Source organism: Pleurodeles waltl, chromosome 11 (assembly GCF_031143425.1).
Source record: "Pleurodeles waltl isolate 20211129_DDA chromosome 11, aPleWal1.hap1.20221129, whole genome shotgun sequence".
Lineage (NCBI taxonomy): Eukaryota > Metazoa > Chordata > Amphibia > Caudata > Salamandridae > Pleurodeles > Pleurodeles waltl.
In genome coordinates, this window is record NC_090450.1 from 375283306 (window position 1) to 375301799 (window position 18494).

The 18494-nt window shown below is 45.3% G+C and overlaps 1 protein-coding gene across 1 annotated transcript in view; it reads right to left on the minus strand.

The window, feature by feature from the left end:
- WDR33 (WD repeat domain 33) overlaps window positions 1-18494 on the minus strand; it is a 1025118-nt gene that overhangs the window by 875 nt on the left and 1005749 nt on the right. Inside the window, exon 21 of the mRNA XM_069213677.1 lies at window positions 114-329. Coding sequence (XP_069069778.1) covers window positions 114-329 — 216 coding nt within the window. The remainder of the gene's footprint in view (window positions 1-113; window positions 330-18494) is intronic.

Sequence of the window (18494 nt, forward strand, 5' to 3'; positions counted from 1 at the left end):
GTGGCTACATATTACACTACGTCACCACTTGACCACAACAAATTATAATTTCAAAGGATCACATAAGTGCCTTTCAACATCATCTTTAGACAGTTTGTGCTGTTGACATTTACCTTTCCCTCTCTCCTCAGGTGGACACCCAGGGGTTTCTGAATCTCTGCTGTCAGGGGTCCCAGGTCCATCATGCCAAGGTCGCTTTCGGGGTGGCAAGGATGTAGTGTCCATTCCTTGCAAAGACTCAACGCGCTCGCTACCTGGAGATTCAGGGTCATTAGGAGAAGATGGCACAGGATGATCAGGACGTGGGCGGTCTCGGAAATGCTCAGGACCTAATAAAAAATAATAAGTGGGAAAGACGTAAGCTTTCTAGCAAAGATCTGAGCAAACATAATTACTAACAGTCATTGCTTTGCGACTAAATAAAAATGTTCTTATTAACCAGAAACGAAGAAACTCTTAGCAGTAAGAAAGAACTAAGAATCTGCTTTTAATGAGGACTGTGGTTTCTTCTAGAAACATGAATACTGCCCTTTTTTCTGATGATCTACCTGCAGATTCCTTACCTTCTGAATTCCCCACAGGGGATCCAGAACTTTTACAGCAATTGCTCTGGCGCACCAATAGGTGGCACCATTGCACTATCCATGGAAGTGAAAGCACAGAGTTGTATGTAGCCCCGCCACTCTTGGGTGCTGACATCAGGTACTCTCCTTCCATGAATCAAAATAATATACACATGGTTCCAAAAAACATGAGGGTTTCTTTTAGACAAGTGGTTCTGTAATTAATGGGAACCAATATGTTCGAAGCAAGAGCCCTCACTCACCTTCCGGTGACATGCTTCATCATAGGGCTATAATCCTCGTCAGGCCGGCGCTGCAATGCCTGACGGGCCCCACAAAGGGGCTCTTTGCCGGAGATCTTTTGAAAATGATACACAACCAGTCAAAGCGTGAGTAAGGATTGGTATAAGAATAGTTAAAAATGCCTAGAGGTAAAAAAAAAAATGCTATTTATTCTGATATTAATACCCCTGACATGGTTAAAAACAATAAATAGGGATATGGTAAAATAATGTCTACGCTCCCCAAATAAAGAGATAATTTATACAGTTACTAAGTCTCAAAGTGGAGAATAGTACAAGAAAAGAGAAAACAAAGGGACCCTGTGTTACTCTATATAGTAGGTCAACATGTTTCTCACTATTTTTAGTCAATAATGATCTTATGCGATTCGTCAGGACCTTAGCACGTACCTAATCCTTTAAACAATTAGGTGTCCCATACTAGGGAAATAAGAAACCTAGAAGAATAAAAAAGAAACCATTGTCAAAGAGTTACATTGTCATCAACAGTGATGTGTACACACTATCCTAAGCAGTTATCCCATACACTTGTGAGAAATCCCAAGGGTGCCATGTGACAAAGGTACAAAAGTGATAAATAAAAAGGACCAACTTGGCAAAGGTTCCTCAATGCTTACCCTACAAATATTAAAGGTAGGGCCTCATGGGGGAAAACATTAGGCTTGAAAAATCCACTATGGTCTAGATATATATATATATATATATATATATATATATATATAGAAAGAAGATACTTTAAATGACATGTTAATTACAGTGGTTATTTAACTGTCTAGAAACCGTAACAGGCATGATGTGGTATCTACATCAGGACTCCTTTCAATGTTAATAAGGAGAAGTCCTCCTGTAATGCTGAACAAGAGAAGGCTATGACACATGGCACCCTTGGGATTTCTCACGAGTGTATGGGATAACTGCTTAGGATAGTGTGTACACATCACTATTAATGACAATGTAACTCTTTGAAAATGGTTTCTTTTTTATTCTTCTAGGTTTCTGATTTCCCTAGTATGGGACTCCTAATTGTTTAAAGGATTAGGTATGTGCTAAGGTCCTGACGAATCGCATAAGATTATTGACTAAAAAATAGCAAGAAACATGTTGACCTACTATACAGAGTAACACAGGGTCCCTGTGTTTTCTCTTTTCTTGTACTATTCTCCACTTTGAGACTTAGTAACTGTATAAATTATCTCTTTATTTGGGGAGCGTAGACATTATTTTACCATATCCCTATTTATTGTTTTTAACCATGTCAGGGGTATTAATATCAGAATAAATAGCATTTTTTCACCTCTAGGCATTTTTAACTATTCTTATACCAATCCTTACTCACGCTTTGACCGGTTGTGTATCATTTTCAAAAGATCTCCGGCAAAGAGCCCCCTTGTGGGGCCCGTCAGGCATTGCAGCGCTGGCCTGACGAGGAGCATAGCCCTATGATGAAGCATGTCACCGGAAGGTGAGAGAGGGCTCTTGCTTCGAACATATTGGTTTCCATTCATTACAGAACCACTTGTCTAAAAGAAACCCTCATGTTTTTTGGAACCGTGTGTATATTATTTTTATTTATTGATTATTGGGAGTCATAAACACGGGACCAGGAGTCTTTGCTCCGAATCTCCCACATATGCCCCTCTTTTGCTGTTTGACTCTCTTTCCATGCCCTTCAACGTGGATCTAAAGCTGCACCGAAACACTCTCAGTGTTTTCCCGAATCCAAATAGTCTCTCAAGACAACGTGCTAGAAAAAAACATCTCCCTCAAAGACCACATGATTCAAACCGTGCCTCCGGAAAAAAGATGTCAGTTATGAATCTATACTATGTCTGCATGTGTTGTCCGGGGCCTATGCATGACTCAAAGTCCTGTGACAAATGCTCCCTGATGCACGTGAGGGATCGGGAGGTGAAACTATACATACTCCAAGCACAAGAAAAAGGGCAGATTGCACTCCAAATCAAAGACTCACTGATTCCCAGTCTTGGTGTCCCTACCGTTCCAGATACTGGTCCCACATAAAGTCAATGATCTCATTTAATTTGAAGATTAAATCCAAGACCAAGTATTGCTATGAGCACAATAAGTCCAAGAGGGACTCTTCCCGATCCTGTTAACTGTGATATAAGAAAAAAGTCATGCATTCTGCATTTGAAAGACCCGACCCGGCTGCCCTAGTCTGACCTGGGGCCTATCTGCAGGCTGTGTGTTCCCAAGGTTTTTGACTCCGCAGAAAGTAAAGGCCTTCAAGGAAGTCATGATGCAATTTTTCTGAGACTGGCTTGTTGGTAGTGGCAACCCTAAATACCATATACACGCCGAAATTTACCAGCTATTTCTCTGGATCCAACCCTGGTTCCAGCCCTGGAATTGGAGCAGTTGTCGAACCGTAGTCAGCTGATAAGCTAATTGAGATAACCCGGATAACTGGAAGAATACCCAGGCAGTTCCACTCCCTTTAGGGCAGTACTACTGGTGGCTTGAGATGCTGTTTGCATCAGATTCACATGACATTCAGTGCCTTTAAAACACTGCACATGTTGCCTGCTGGGAAGTTTATTCTCACCTAATTACACCTACGCTGTCCTATATCTCGATTTACAGAATGCCACTGTCCGGGATACGTACCCTAAAACACAGTAGGACTCCCTACTGTGGGCCTCTACAGAGGAGAGTGCCACTTTTGTGTGGGTCAGCCACAGAGCTCCAATGGTCTTAAAACTTCAGCTTTCTATGTTAGAAACAGAGCCCAACCTATTGAACGAGATCTTGAGGCATTGGTCTGCCACTTCCGAACCCGTTTTGCCCTTGAACAATGCTCTGACAAAGACATTGATCGGAAATTGGTCCAAGCCCTGCTGACTCCTTCAGCTAGGCGCCCCCTAGTGGGTCATCAGATGCCTGCCATGGTGACATAGCCTTTCTGACCCAGCACCAGACTCTTGTGAGCTTGTAGGCTCAGTCTTCCATATGAGCTTCAAGGACAGCTGGACTCCGGCCCACATCTTAGGCTTATTATCCCCAGCCCACTAACTCCATCATTTGAAAATGCAGAGGATATGTTGCGCTTTTGCCTACAGCCACAGGCAGCACTTGGGGTCTATGCAAGAGACCATACTGCCTTTTTGTGGCTCCTGAGGACATAGTGGGGGACACCGTGGCCAGCAGTAAGGGTAGCGCTTCTTCATTCAGAGCTGCAACTGCAGCCAAGCCAGTTTCACTCCCCCTTCCCATCGTCATGAACAGCTGGTAGGCAGCACAATTAATTTTATCTGCTCCAATTGGTGTGCAATTACCTCAGAACATTGAGTTCTGCAGGTTGTTCGACACTCTCCTCTTTACATCTGTTCCACCTGTTTAGTTCAGGTTTTAGCAGATCATGCCTCCATCCTTCCCCACCACGTTCAATCACTAATGGCCAAGGGGGCCATACAGAGAGTTCTCATTTAAGGAAGAGATTATTATATTGGTCTTGATATTTTCTGAGGTGGTCCCTATATAGAGCTTTGTGCCATCACTTCTGGAGGTGATGTTATTCCACTGTGGAATCTGATAGTGCAATTTGGTGCTGAGCAATTGCTGGAAAAATTGTGTTTGCAGTCTGGTGCTTGGAGAAATTCAAAAGGTGAGAAATTTGTGGTTAGAGAATCCTCGTGCCCCTGCCACTGTATGCAAAGACACTGCAGTCATAAAAGAATAGGCTTCAGATGCAAACAAGACACCTTCAAATGCAGAATTCAGCACCTCTAAGCTTCGTCTTTGTTAACGACAATTCATGTGTGTAAAAAAAGAGAACCGGGTTTTAGCCCAGTTAGCATCAAATGTCACATTATCACATGGTCTAAAAATATGTTCCAGGCAAACAGTGGCCACTCTACTCATATCCAACGAATGCACCCAGCTTTGTATTAGTATGGCTTCGATGAAAAATGGGAAAAAGGCTTAGATTCAAGGTGGAACCTGCATGAGACCTTGGGGACAAAGCCAGCTCCTCAACACAGACAAATATTTCAGATTCCTGTTCCAAATTGCTCAAAGTGGGCATTCTGAGGCTGCCAAAACAAGTGTCAGATCCCAGGGAGGCATCCAATCCCTCATGTCAGTGAGGTAGTTTTGGGACTATTAATCTGAAGAGCCACTGCAGGCGAATAATCCAGTGAAAAGAGAGTTTTGCAGTTCCTCCTTTGAGTATTCACAAGCTGACCTGAGTTTTGTGGCCCAGTAATTGGCAAAGAAAACCATAAAAGGCTCTCACTTTGCCTCCACCTCCCCATACGGAAGACTAGCGTCCCATGAAAAGCCAAGTGTACCAGCTTGAGACTCACAATTTAGGCGCACACACCCACACACCAAGGGCTACTATAATCAAAGCTTTGTCCATGAGAGACACAGAACAAGCTCTCCATAAGGACAGGCATACTATTGTTGGCTTTTCTGCACACTGTGTTAGAGAAAACTCGAAGAGAAGGTAAGTCACTCCACCAAACCACATCAACATCAGCTAGGCTTTAGACGGGTGCAATGCCACATGCCAGGTCTTCGTGGAAGGGGGGACACTGGACCGCACCGCACTTCACCAATTATGTTGTAGAGTAAGGCAATCATTGAACCCTACACTTAGCTACTTTTGAATAGCAAACGTGTCCAACGTTTGGGTCACTCCCTGTTACTGTGCAGGTCACGCAAACTCCCAGACACTAATTGTCACAGCGTGAAAATGGGCAAGCGCAAGCAGCAAAAATTTAAACATCTGTGGCAATAATCACATTGCCGTAAGCCCAGACGTTGTACACTGGAATGGAGGCTGAAGGCTAAATCCCTCAGTGATTGCAGATGATGGCCTAAGCTGACAATTGGTTTGACTAAATTAGACACAACATCCAGGAAACCAGAGTAACAAGGAAACGCCATGATTATTTATTGATAACGACCCGCACAACTTGAAAGGCACAGTCAAGGAAACTGACATTTCTGTTGCACATCTCATGCCTGAAGTAATGAGGTTGCTCAAGAAGGTGCAGCAACATTAAAATAGTAGGTCTCTCTGAAAGAACAGAGGGCATGAACATGGAGCTGTTCTTAGAAGACTGGGTTACTACAACTGTAGCGCTGCAGGGTCTCTTGCCTTTCTCTTCCATCGAACATGCATACAAGGACCAGATTCCTCCCCCTCCTGCCAAACACTGAAAGTTCTGCATTAACCGTTTACTGAATTATGGAGACTAATATCTAAACCTTCATCGAGCAAGACACCTTGGCCCCACAGAATCTGAGTAAAACTCAGATGATCCTCCTGGATTACGGCCATTCAATCTAACTGTATTTTACAGCTCACACTAATGTGCCACCTATGAGAATGCTACAAATACATGCTGCTCCTTCCTTCTAAACTGAAGATCACAGCACACAGAAAGACTAACTTTGTGGATGCTGCTGCTTAGGAGTGAGGGCAAATGAAAATCTGATCCCAAAAGGAAGAGCAACAGCTGTTTGTGAGGCAATAGCATAGAACAAGAAACATCAAATGGAGAAAATGACTCAGAAGGTCAAAACGACATGCTGCTGAAGCTAGAGCTGCAGAGGTTTTAACATAGTAACAAAAGCCAGCCACTCAAATTAGCAGACGCCAATATGAAATTTCCATGACTTGATTCTAGTATGGGGGACTCAACAGCAGAACCTCCCCTCAACTTGTGTCATACTGAAGACATCAGATGGCAAATCAGGCCAGAATACATAGATGTTAAAATGTCCCCATTAATCACAATCTACCTCCATAAATCACTGTAGTTAGCTGGGTGCAGTGTGCATGGATCCAAACATGTAACATTTAAACCTTCCTTTTTGTATTACTAGACCTTGACTCTGAATGCTTTCCTATATGTGTTATATGTTTTGAAATGCCTTCTGATCCTGAAGGTATTGGGCCTGTTCGAATAGACTGTGGGGCTTGTTCACGTTAGGCCAAGACTGCAATGGCTCCATGTCCTGAATTTTTATATTAATCAACTTTGAAACTCCACTATGATTAGTAAAACAACATCTTAACAAGTACCAATTGTAAATACCTTACATGAAATGTGAGCGGTAGTGTGGGCCTGGCTAAACCTCACAGGATGCCTGCCTACAAATGATGCAGACGGGCACAGTTCACACGCATGCAGGAGACTCACTTGGAAAGGAGAAACCCCAAAAATTCAAAAGACGACGGAGGGGCCCATTACATAGCAGAAAAATAATCCTTATGTTCTAAATCAGCACTCCTACAGTTTAAGCCTGAGGCCCCATTTTGTTGCACCACTACACTAATGGACCAATATGTTAGATGTGTTATAATACAAGGAGGACTGGATGGGGACCCACTTGTCCTAGTCTCTCTCTAGGCATCAAGTACCACACCAGCTAAGTACGCTGACCAATGTTAGACTAACATTAGGGCTTGGACGAGATGAGCCCTGTAATATAATGAGGTGACTATCTGTTATTGACGTAAGACGATACATGTATTTTCCTCCTTTTCCCAGGATAGCTAACAGTCAATGTGTCACATGATTTAAAAGAGTGGGTGAATAGAAGGGGCAGGTATGATTTTTGGAGGTATTTGCACCCTAACAGAGGTTCTCCTCCTCATTTCCTGTAACTTGCATTCGGACTGGATTCATATTAAATAAAGACAGTTATTTAAGAAATCTTACAAACTGCTGCATTGGGGAAAGACCTGCACTTCTCTGCAAGGATGAGGCACAGGGAACCTGGAATGGTCCCCATAGTGCGAGCAGAACCGTGTATCCCAAAAACAGAGGATCCTGTGGAATTTGTTCAAACCAGAAAGCTGTCTGTGGTCCATGCAAAGAACAAAGTATAGAAGGAGAACTATCCTGACCAAGAGGCTTGCATCTAAGACTAAGTTCTCAACAAGCCCACAAGGTGTGGGCACCTACCATGTTTTATTGTAGTCTTGGGTTCTGTGCTTGGGTCTAAGGAAGAACACAAGTCACAAGATCAGCTGAGGCACAAGCACTGTGACTCCACCACAACCACCTCAATAGAGTTGGTGCCGTCTCCACTGCTCGCGCCAGTGCCAAAGACGCAGCTAACAAGTCACAAGGCAGGAGATCAAGGCTCCTCGCCCTCCGTGAGCTATGCAGTGCACACCACATCAAGTAGAGTGCCAATTCAGCAGAAAGCAGGCACACCCTGCACCGGTGACTGAGACAAAAGAAAATGTACTTTGTCTACCTCAGAAGTCCAGGAGGGGAGGAACACGACTCCACTACCAGCAGGTTAGATATATTGGTCCACAACCTGGGCATTTGCTCCAGAGACACACCCCCAGATAGTTGAAACCTACAACGAGACTTGAAATATTGCACACATAGTAGTCTAGGAGGCTGTCCCATATGAGCAGCCCAGGCTGCTTCTCTAACAGTTACTGAAATGTATTAGTACTCCCCAGTATAATCTGTTTGTGAAACCTTATGTATAGAATTATGTTGTGTGTGGTTGGACATTGAAATAATACCTATTGGTTGAGTTGTGAATCTCTGTCCTCCACATCACCTCCATCGGACTGCTATACTTTACTACCCTTAGGGTTGAGAGCTAAAAGGCTGTACTTAGTGCTCAGACTGGGCTCATTGGTGAGGACAGACCCAAGGAAACAAGTGGTAAAGGCTCAGATTAATGAAATCTGAGCCAGTAACTCCTGACTGCACTGCAGTACTTCCACTTCCTACATCAATTTTTCATTTTTATTATTATTTTTTTCCCATTTTTATATTTTATAATTTTTCAATTAAATCACAAGTGGAGAAATACGATTTGAACTTGTAACAATAAATGAGCAGAAAAATGAAAGGAAAAAAATTCTCAAATGTGAAACTTTTTTTTTGGGCCACTCACCAGATTTTCCCGCACACAGGTTTAGAAATTAGAATCACCCATCAGCCCAGGGACTACAGAAGCACCAGTCCTTGCCTAATGCACTCCTGAACCCGGTCTGACAGTCTGTTTGGTTTGCTTTTCATGCACAAACTATTTCCAGTGTCTTTATCAGGGACACAGACTGGGGTCAACCTATGGGTGAGAAAGAAGAGGCTAACCAACCTAACATGTATTTGCAGCACACCATCTGTTCGGGAGTAAGCCAAGGGGGACAAGATGTGTACCTCATCCACTCAGACATCTTTCTCATCCCTTTGCAGAAGGCCTGAGAAGGGCTCACTTTTCTTCTAGGCCTCTTCTACCAATTCTATGCTGCTAACAACGTATTTTCTCTTGAGGATGACTTCAGCTGATTTGAGTGGAGCACCCTCTTGGGCTCCTGAATGGCATCTGTATCAACTAAGTGAATCTTTTTTACCACATTACGTTTGTGCTTCAAAGATTGATGGCAAATTGGTTTGACACCACAGCAGCTCTAGGCAAGCCTGAGACTAATTTCACCTTGCTTATCAGTTGAGTAGGCCACCACATCATGGCTTGGGGACCCTTGACTGCTTCTTAGCCATTTTTTACTAAAGTCAGTGGAACATGGACAAGATGCGTTTCAGAAAGTGGGTTATTATTTGGGAAAAGGGGACCATTCCCAACTTAATAAACAGACCATGATAAGGGCATAATTCACATGTCTCAATGAAACTCTGTTCAACGCCTGGTAGCTGTGGCACAAACAGGAAGCACATCCCTAGAGAAATATGCATTATGTTAAAAAAAAAAAACACCAACAATAATAAAATAAAAAAAGACAGGGGGCATGGCCAGCCATCATGGCTGAATGAACGTGATCCTCCGTGGCTCTGCTCGGTACCTGAAGAGATGCTGATAACAATGTTATCTAACATACAATTGCCCTAATTCGAGTAGCAGCGACTTAAAGGAAGCAGGGGCCTAAGCTTGAAGACACACAGAATGCAGACAAACCAGCTGACCACCCGAGTCAGATCGACCGGCAGAAGAGGCCAGCGGGAACATGGCAGCTAGCACGGCTTTCCAGCCATGATATTTTCGCCTGTTGGACGCACCTGCAGTAGAGGGGAGGTGAACTTGCAGCTAGGACCTGGACGCTGGATTTTGGAATGGTCCATGTGAAAAGCTGCAACCCGACGCAGAGATCGACTGGCCTGGAGATATGTGGACGCCCGGTGTTAAGAATTTGAAGCAAATGGAGAGGGCTTCCTGGGCCTGAAACTGAGCGGGGGCACAGAGGCCTGTCATAACGGGTCATTGCTGCAGGAACGGTCACCCGGCATGCTGAACAGGCAGGGGACCAGACTTACCATGCTGACATCTGCGCAACGGGCCCCCTGTCGAGGAGGAGAGGTGCTGCATCTGGGTCCTGGAGAGAGAGGTGAGAGGGAGCAGCGGCGCAGTGCTGGAACTGTTGCTGGCGGGATGTGAAAAGACTCGCTGGGGAGAAAGGCAGCTGCTACCACAATGTGAGAGGAAGAAACGGGCTCTGCTGCCCATTGCTTAGCACCTGGGGACTAGGGTTGGGCTAAGATCTAGTGGACCAAGCATGGGGCAGTCAACGCCACATTAGCAGAGTATGGGAAATTGATGGACTATCCCTGCGTGAATATGGCAGTGAGGAGAAGACACTGGATGATATGTGACATATGGGAAATTGATTGACTATCCCTGCGTGAATACGGCAGTGAGGAGAAGACACTGGATGATATGTGACATCAAAGATAGACAATCAGCAATACACAGAGATGTCGACGCAACCAGCACAGAAAGGGATGTCGCACTAACAGTGTCATGCCCCGGGGGAGGTGGCACCACTGTCTACTTCTGGGTGATGTATTGGGGTGGATCCTCTTCTTCAGAATGGAAGGCCAAGTTGTAGGAAAATGGCTCTCATGGCATAGTTACCCCCTAACTTTTTTTGCCTTTGGTTGATGCTAATTATGATTGAAAGTGTGCTGGGATCCTTCTAACCAGACCCAGCACCAGCGTTCTTTCCCTAAACTGTACCTTTGATCCCACAATTGGCACAGCCCTGGCACACAGATAAGTCCTTAGTAACTGGTACCCCTGGTACCAAGGGCACTGTGGTCAGGGGAAGTCTCTAAGGGCTGCAGCAGGTATTTTGCCACCCTGGGGACCCCTCACTTAGCACATGCACACTGCCTCACAGTTTGTGTGTGCTGGTGTGGAGAAAATTACTAAGTCGTCATGGCACTCCCCTTAGAGTGCCATGCCCTCAACCCACTGCCTGTGGCATAGGTAAGTCACCCCTCTAGCAGGCCTTACAGCCCTAAGGCAGGGTACACTATGCTACAGATGATGGCATACATGCATGAGCACTATGTCCTTTTAGTGTCTAAGCCAAATCTTAGACATTGTAAGTGCAGGGTAGCCATAAAGAGTATATGGTCTGGGAGTCTGTCAAACACAAACTCCACAGTTCCATAATGGCTACACTGAAATCTGGGAAGTTTGATATCAAACTTCTCAGCACAATAAAGCCACACTGATGCAAGTGTGGGATTTATTGACAAATGCACACAGAGGGCATCTTAGAGATGCCCCCTGTATACTAGTCCAAACACCAGTGTTAGGCTAACCAGTTCCTGCCAGCTGCCACAACCAGGGTTTCTGGCCACGTGGGGTGAGTGCCTTTGTCACTCTGTGGCCAGGAACAAAGCCTTCACTGGGTGGAGGTGCTTCTCACCTCCCCCTGCAAGAACCTGGCGGTGAGCCTCAAAGGCTCAAGCCTGGTGTTACAGTGACCCAGGGCATCCCAGGTAGTGGAGATGCCGGCCCCTCCGGACACAGCCCCCACTTTTTGCGGCAAGTCAAGAGGAGATAATGAGAAAAACAAGGAGTCACCCACCAATCAGGACAGCCCCTAAGGTATCCTGAGCTGAGGTGACCCCTGCCTTAAGAAATACTCCATCTTGGTTTAGGAGGATTCCCCCAATAGGAATAGGGATGTGCCCCCCTCCCCTCAGGGAGAAGGCACAAAGGAGGGTGTAGCCACCTTCAAGGACAGTAGCCATTGGCTACTGCCCCCCAGACCTAAACAGACCCCTAAATTTAGTATTTACGGGCGACCCAGAACCCAGGAAATCATATTTCTGCAACCTGAAGAAAGAAGTACTACTGACCTGAAAGCCCTGTAGAGACGACTGAGACAAGAACTGACTTGGCCTCAACCTTACCGGCCTGGTCTCCAGACTCAAAGAACCTGCACAGCAATGCATGCAGCGGGACCAGCGACCTCTGAGGACTCAGAGGACTGACCTGCCCCTAAAGGACCAAGAACCTCCCGAGGACAGCGGCTCTGTCCAGAAACAACAGCAAAGAAAACAAGTTTAAAGAGACTCCAGCTTCCCATCAGAAGCGCAAGTCTTCCCACTCTGCACCTGATGCCCCCGGCTCGAGTTCAGGACAACCAACACCACAGAGAGGACTCCCAGGCGACTCCAATGACATGGACACCCTGAGTCGACCTCCCTGCACCCCCACAGCGAAGCCTGCAGAGAGGATCCAGAGGTTCCTCCTGACCGCGACTGCCTGGTAACAAAACAACCCGATGCCAGGACCAAGCACTGCACCCGCAGCCCCCAGCACCAAGAAGAACCACCTACCAGTGCAGGAGTGACCAGCAGGCGGCCCTCATCCTAGCCCACTCGGTGGCTGGCCCGAGAAGCCCCCCTGTGCCCTGCCTGCATCGCCAGAGTGACCCCCGGGTCCCTCCATTGTTTTCAACGACAAACCCAAAACCTACTTTGCACACTGCACCCGGCCGCCCCTGTGCCGCTGACTGTGTGTTTTGTGTGCCTGTGTGTGTTCCCTTCCCAGTGCTCCACAAATCCCCCCTGGTCTGCTCCCTGAGGACACAGGTACTTACCTGCTAGCAGACTGGAACCGGAGCACCCCTGTTCTCCATAGGCGCCTATATTATTTGGGCCCTCCTTTGACCTTTGCGCCTGACCGGCCCGGTGTTGCTGGTGCGGTGGTTGTGGGGTTGCCATGAACCCCCAACTGTTAGTTGCCTACGCCCAGGAGACTGAACTTGTAAGTGCTTTACTTACCCGAGAAACTAACCAATACTTACCTCCCCAGGAACTGGTGATTTTTGCACTGTGTCCACTTTGAAAATAGCTTATTGCCATTTTTGCCAAAACTGTGTATACTACTGATTTAAATCAAAGTTCCATACTTACCTGTGTGAAGTACCTTACAATTTATGTACTTACATAAATTCTGAATCCTGTGGTTATAAAAATAAATTAAGAAAATCATATTTTTCTATATAAAAACCTATTGGCCTGGAGTTAAGTCTGAGTGTGTGTTCTCATTTATTGCCTTGTGTGTACAACAAATGCTTAACACTTCCCTCTGATAAGCCTACTGCTCGACCATACTACCACAAAATAGAGCATTAGTATTATCTAATTTTGTCACTATCAACCTCTAAGGGGAACCCTTGGACTCTGTGCACACTATCTCTCACTTTGAGATAGTATAAACAGAGCCAACTTCGTACACAAGTCAACTAGAACAGGTGTTGTGAGGCTACCATATTCAGCTGCTTTTCGCCTCTATGTCACACAAGAAGCTACCATCCAACAGAGTCCCAAGCTACTTTACGTCTGTCGAGCCTAGCCTGGAAGGAACAACGCAATCTCTGGCAGAGAACATGGCGCTGATGAAAGATGATCTCCTAGCTTCTCTATGCAATATTAACAAGCATTTACAATGCGATGGATCTCGCGTTTGCTCATGTAAGAGCTGATTGCGTTGTAAACTCTTAACCCGACTTTTCACCTATCGGGCAATAGTGTATTTATGTACACAACCCGAAAAAGTGAATTCAAGTATGTAAAGCGCTCGACTTGTGCCAAGCGAGATCGCGCTCTAAATTAGAGAAAAAAAAAGTCCACAAGCCCGATGGAAAACAGCGAGCCTCGCATGTTTTCTGTACTTGGTCGCTGCGCTCGAGGAGGGCTTGCCACCGGAAAAGGCATGACATATGGGTGCCTTCGACTAATGAAAGCAAGAAGATTTTATTAGGGAAGCCCACGAACCAATAAAAAGCACTGACATGAAGTTGACAGGGCTCCGAGCCCTTTTCTAAATACAAAAGAGTCTCCCTGCGTTACGCATGGGCGAGCGCATGCAACGCAGGCTCGACCCTAAAAATTAACTAAGAGAAGAACTTAAGGCAGACATTAAAGCCACCTTTGAGTCTTTCAAATCAGACATCAACACACGTCTGACCTCCCTCCAGTCTGATGTGGATTCGGTAGAAGCCCGAACTGTCAATTTAGAAACAAAAGGTACAAGAAATGGAAACCCAGTTGGCTCCTCTGGACAGCAACCTCGCCCAGCTACAAGCACTTACACTTCTCATTTGGATGAGAGGTTTGGAGGAGGGCAGTGAGGGCTTAGATCTTGAGGCGTTCATAACTAGTTTCTTCTCTAACATTCTGGGAGACGATCACCCTGAAGCTCGATTGGAATGTGTGCACAGAATAGGTATCAAAACTAAAGGAGAAGGGAAGAGACCCAGGGACGTCCTAGCAAAAGTGAATACATTCAAAGTGAAAGAGTTGATCCTCCAGAAGGCAAGGAAACAAGATGATATCCCCTTCCAAGATGCGGAATGTTCTCTATATCAAGACATAGCCCTAGCAAAATTAACTCACAGATTACAATTTTGGCCGATCACAGATGTCTTGAGAGCCAGGAGTGTTAGGTACAGTTGGATGTATCCCTTTGGCATAGCTTTTGAACTTAATAACAAACAGCACCACTTCACAGTTCTTGAGGAAGAACTATACTGCTGGGAATAGAGGATGGGAGACCCACTGTAAAAACTGAGAATGCATTTCTTCACAGAAGAGGTAGTCGACTCCGCCCACCTCAAATGCCTGGCAACAGCAAAAAAGAGGGAAGAAGACTCCCAAGAAATGAAAAGACAAAGATAACGTAATAGCCATGACTGATGAGAAAGTGGAACCCCCCTTTTCTTGTGACTCTTGCTTGAACGGGGATTAATATAGGGTTCAATGTAAGGAGTTGGTGGTGGAGTGGCGGGGACAGTGCCTGCTGTCGCGTTTCTCGGCCTTGCTATATCCCACAACTTTGCAAGCACCTTTTCCACCTAGAATTGATGACACTAAGTGGGTTAACGTAAAACTCTTTGTGGGGTACCAGAGTGGGTATGGGTCCACTGCCTGCTATGGTAACCTTACGCTGATACAGCCTGCAACAGCAGCATATATGTTTGGTAATACTTAACGTTCTGATGTTAAAGTTTTTGTATTATTTTCGTTATGTAGATTTAAGCATGGATGAAGTAATGAGATCTCTGGGGAGGGACAGGGGGATGAGATGGGGAGGGGGAATAGCAACCGGTATTTATACCCTCGACTACACCCTGTGATGTCTGGAGGGGGAGGTCGACAACAACGGGTACTATCTTAGCCACAGGATGCTCAATGTTTTGACATGGAATAGTCTGAACTCCCCTAACAAGAGGGCACAGCTATGGAAATATTTAGGAACCACCATTTTGACATAATAGCCCTACAGGAAACCCACCTCAAGAAAGGCGAAGGTCAACGGTTGCACCACAAACAATACCCACACACACACACACTGCCTCAGCTGCAACAAAACTCAATGGAGTGGTACTGTTGTTCCATACTTCAACCCATTTGCAACAACATGGTACAAAACAGGACAAGGAGGGAAGATACCTATTAACCAAAGGTTACGCTAGAAGGCAGCTATACACAGTAAGCCACACTATTTGCACCTAATAGTGGCCAATCTAAATTTCTTCAATCATTTAAGTCCCTAATGGAGGGCTATGCAGAAAGGGATATTCTCCTTCTAGGTGATTTTAGTCTAATATAGGATAACACCCAGGGCACAACCCACCCCCATAGAACACAGACAAATATTTTCACAAAATCCATCAAATCAGTCCTTAACCGGTTAGACCTATTTGATGTATAGAGAACTCTCAACCCTACGGTAAGAGATTACACTTTCTTCACACATTCCCATAGGTCTTACTCCAGAACCGATTATGTCTTCCTGGACGAACCTCTGCGACACATGGTTAGGACAGTAACCATTCAACCCATTATCTCTGACCATGCTCCTTTGGAGGGACACATCCCAGATTTCGTGGATAGTATTTCCCCAATAGCCATACACGTGACTGATTTTTCCGGAACCAGCTTTGGAAAACAATTAGGGACTACTAAAACACAATAAGCCCACGGATACCTCACACTTCACTACCTGGGATGCATTTAAAACAGTTATAAGGGGTACATGCATCTCTTTAGCAACCACACTATATGAACAAAAGCTTAAAGATAGACAGAATTTGGAAAAAGAGCAGGTAGAAGTGCAAAAGGCCCATAAAGATGCCACTACCTGGTTCTTGCAGAGGAAGGTGACTTCCTTGAAAGGTAAACTGCAATCCATACACACCAAAAGGGCAGAAATCTCCCTACTGCGCCTGAAAAAAACATCCTACGAAAAATGGAACATAATAGGCCCAGTGCTAGCACGACAATTACGCCCCAAACAGACAAAATACTATGTATCACAGATTTGAGATTATTCAGGTGTAATATAACTTTTGGAGGCAGGGAAGGCCCGAACACTTCGGGACTTTTACAAACGCCTATACACCTCGGAACTCTCAGACAGGAACGGGCAAAAAGCTTACTTAGAGCAGGTGGAACTGCTGCAGTCTCTCTGGAGACCAACAAAAGTCTAACCTCTTACATCACAAAAGAGGAGGTACAGGCAGCCATTGACTAACTTCCGTTGTACAAATCTCCCGGTCCCGACAGCCTTAATGCGCATTTCTACAAAACCTTCAGTTCAGACCTCACCCCCCCCCCCCCCCACCTTACCAAACTCTTTAATCAGGTGATAGAAGCACATACTGTCTTTCCTGCTGTGGGAGAAGCCTTGTTAACACTCATTCCTAAACCGGGAAAGAATCCTCAATCGTGTGCCTCCTACCGGCCTAGTGCCCTTTTAAACCTAGACACAAAATTATATTTAAAAATTCGGTCTAAACGATTAGAAGAAGTAATGTCTGAGCTGATTCACCCTGACCAATCTAGATTTATCAAAGGTCGCCCGACACATGATAATCTAAGACAAGTGCTCCACCTAATGGAGAAAGTATACAAGAAGAAGGTCCCTGCTATGCTACTAGCACTTGATGCTGAAAAAGTCTTCGACTGAGTGGAGTGGTCCTTTTTGACAGCAACCCTAAGACGGGTTGGAGTGCAGTGACCAATTCATATCCATGATCATAAGCAATTACAGCTGCCCTTGTTTGCAGGTATTACTCAATGGTGTGGCTTCTGACTTTTTTGATCTGACGAGGAGAACGCGGCAAGGTTGCCCGTTTCACCAATACTTTTTGCTTTCAGTATTGAACCCCTAGCGGCTAGAATCTGGGATAACGCAGGGATGCAAGGCATCCAATTTGGTTTTGATGAACATAAGATCCCATTGTTTGCAGATGATATCTTACTATTTGTTAACTCTCCCCGAACAGCTCTTCCTCTCCTCAAGGCAGAACTCTCCATGTACGAGTTGGTCTCGGGGTTCCGGGTCAACCTTGGGAAGTCCTATATGCTCAATCTGACAGCCTCCCCATCTGAGATGGAAGACATTGCTTCTGTGACACTTTTCCAGTGTGGCAAGAAAGTAATTACCTAGTTAGGTATAATAATTACACCTAGAGTATCTGATTTATATAAAGCAATTTTCCCCCCACTTCTTAGACGTCTGTGTTTGGACTTCAAGCATCTGGCTCCCCTGTACCTCACATGGGTGGGATGCATAAATGCCATAAAGATGACTGCTCTCCCCTGTATATTGTACCTGTTCAAGAGACTCCCAATCAACATGCATAAAGAATTCTCTTCAGAAGTCCACTTCTTGATTACACAGTTCATATAGCAGGAGAGCTAGGCCCGACTGTCCTATAGAATACTCACACGATCCCAGACAACTGGAGGCTTGGGCCTTCCAGACTTACAGACGTACTATAAAGCAATACAACTTCGAATAATTGCTGAATGGTTCAGGAAGACTTTGGAAAGACTGTGGCTCCACATGGACTGTGCAGTGACAGGCAGGGTGATCTAGGACATCCTCTGGAAGCCTAGCAAAGACCGAGCAAGAAACGCCAACCTTATTACCCCCACGGCCACCACTCTTAAGATTTGGGATGTAATAATAAACTTATGAGGTGACGACTTACCCCTCCCGCATACCCATATTCGCTATAATGCAATCTTCCCCCAGCGCTGTTTCCAGGACCTGTCAATAGGTGGATGGAGGTTGCCTGAGTAGGGAAGATATGTTCCATGGAAATGGTATTTTGACATTCAAGAGTTGCTGCCAGAACTTTCAATTACTTTCTGCAGAACATTTTCATTGCACCCAATTAAAACACTGGGTTCTACACCCACAAATGTGCACTGCAGCGACTAGAGAGCTACTCCCGATCAAGCAGTTTAAACGACAAGGGGGATTAGCAAAGGGAAGTATTTATACGTTCTACATGCGACTGATGTCCGCAAGACTTACTCCCCTGCCCACACCATGTAACATTTTGGGAAGG